Source organism: Sinocyclocheilus anshuiensis, unplaced genomic scaffold, assembly GCF_001515605.1.
Source record: "Sinocyclocheilus anshuiensis isolate Anshui unplaced genomic scaffold, SAMN03320099.WGS_v1.1 scaffold139, whole genome shotgun sequence".
Classification (NCBI taxonomy): Eukaryota; Metazoa; Chordata; class Actinopteri; order Cypriniformes; family Cyprinidae; genus Sinocyclocheilus; species Sinocyclocheilus anshuiensis.
The window spans coordinates 236656-238215 of NW_015549566.1; the positions used below are offsets into that span (position 1 = coordinate 236656).

General features: G+C 40.9%; 1 protein-coding gene across 1 annotated transcript in view; it reads right to left on the reverse strand.

Annotated features, from left to right (window-relative positions):
* Window positions 1-1560, reverse strand: part of LOC107657250 (rho guanine nucleotide exchange factor 12-like) — a 69616-nt gene that overhangs the window by 9552 nt on the left and 58504 nt on the right. The window contains exons 24-27 of the mRNA XM_016445277.1: window positions 991-1133; window positions 701-847; window positions 535-620; window positions 304-429 (exon numbers count right to left, since the gene is read on the reverse strand). Of these exons, the coding sequence (XP_016300763.1) occupies window positions 304-429; window positions 535-620; window positions 701-847; window positions 991-1133 (502 nt within the window). The remainder of the gene's footprint in view (window positions 1-303; window positions 430-534; window positions 621-700; window positions 848-990; window positions 1134-1560) is intronic.

Genomic DNA, 1560 nt, shown 5'->3' on the forward strand with positions numbered 1-1560 from the left:
ATGTGACACTGAAGACTGGAGTAATGGCTGCTGAAAATTCAGCATTTTAAAATTACATTTTAAAATACATTAAAATAGAAAACAGCTATTTATTAATTGTAGTAACACAATTTTTAATAAAAAAATTTTTTTTAATGAAATAAATGCAGTGTTGATGAGCATAAAAACATCTTTCAAAAGAATTTGAAACATCGTACTAACCCCAAACCTTTGAACAGTATATCTGTAGTGCCGCAAACACAGTCTCTCTCGAGTGAACTGCAGCTCTCACAGCCCTGCAGCTTGCGAGGAGTCTCAACCCACCTGTATGAAGGAGGTGAAACGCTGGTCCTTCTTCTGCCGGGATTTGATGAGCTCCAGGGCGAAGGGTTGGTTACTGCAGAAAGTGCCCACTGCTTGCTTGATCTTCTCCTCCTCTCCACCACTGAACTAGAAAACAACAAGCCAGAGGATTTGTGGGTGGGTGGGAGTCTTATCACTCAGAGAAGACCTATCACAACGGCCACAGGATACGAGCAAAACATGAGCCCTTACCCAAGACAGCAACTCATCTCCTATGTGATCGATGACCGATGACTCATTCTTCTTGCGTATCGCTGTCATTTGATCTGCTATCCTCACTGGAATTTTAAACAGCAGATGCCATGATGTGAAACATGTGGCGGTTTATCGGAAGAAAATGTATTGGAAGCAAACATACTGTGTAACTGGATGATTTCCTCCAGGTTGGTGAATATGTTCTTGATGTCAGCAGGGGGCAGTATGTTGTCTCGGGTGAGTTTCTGGTAGAAGACACTGTCTAGGACCTTCAGCACGCGTAAGTGGGCTCGCTCCGTGTAGAATAGCTCTAAGAGCATCAAATAGACTGAGGGTTACTTCAAAACAAACCAAAAACCAAAACAACACCTCTAACAATGCATTGTGCATGTTAAATCTACAGATTTAAAGAGCACCTCTCTGATTTATTTAGTGAAAGCGAAAAGATTGTACCATTAATGACTTCTTGTCTCTTGATCTCATGGGGCGTCAGGCCTGCTAAAACATCACGCCCGACCACCTGCTGCCAGTTTGGAGGATCAACATCAGAGTAAACATCACTCCCCTGATCATCCTCACTCTGCAACTCTTCAAACCTGTGAGGGAGGAGATGGTACATAGATTAACACTCTCATTAAGCTCAATGTGTATCTCTATCTGAATGTGAGAGTTGGTGCAAAATAAGAGGGCATACACACAGGAAGCCATTCAAAAGGAGGGTTAACACTTTATTCTAACCAAGTTTTATGCAAAATGTTACACTGAAAACATTTTAGTCAGACTGTGCACTGTGTCAGACTGTGAAACTACTGGTATAATCTCAGCCAAATCAATCGATATTTGATGCTTAATGTGGGTATACTTAAAGGGGTCATATGATGTTGCTAAAAAGAACATTATTTTGTGTATTTGGTGTAATGAAATGTGTTTATGCGGTTTAAGGTTCAAAAAACACATTATTTTCCACATACTGTACATTATTGTTTCTCCTCTATGCCCCGCCTTTCTGAAACGCGTCGATTT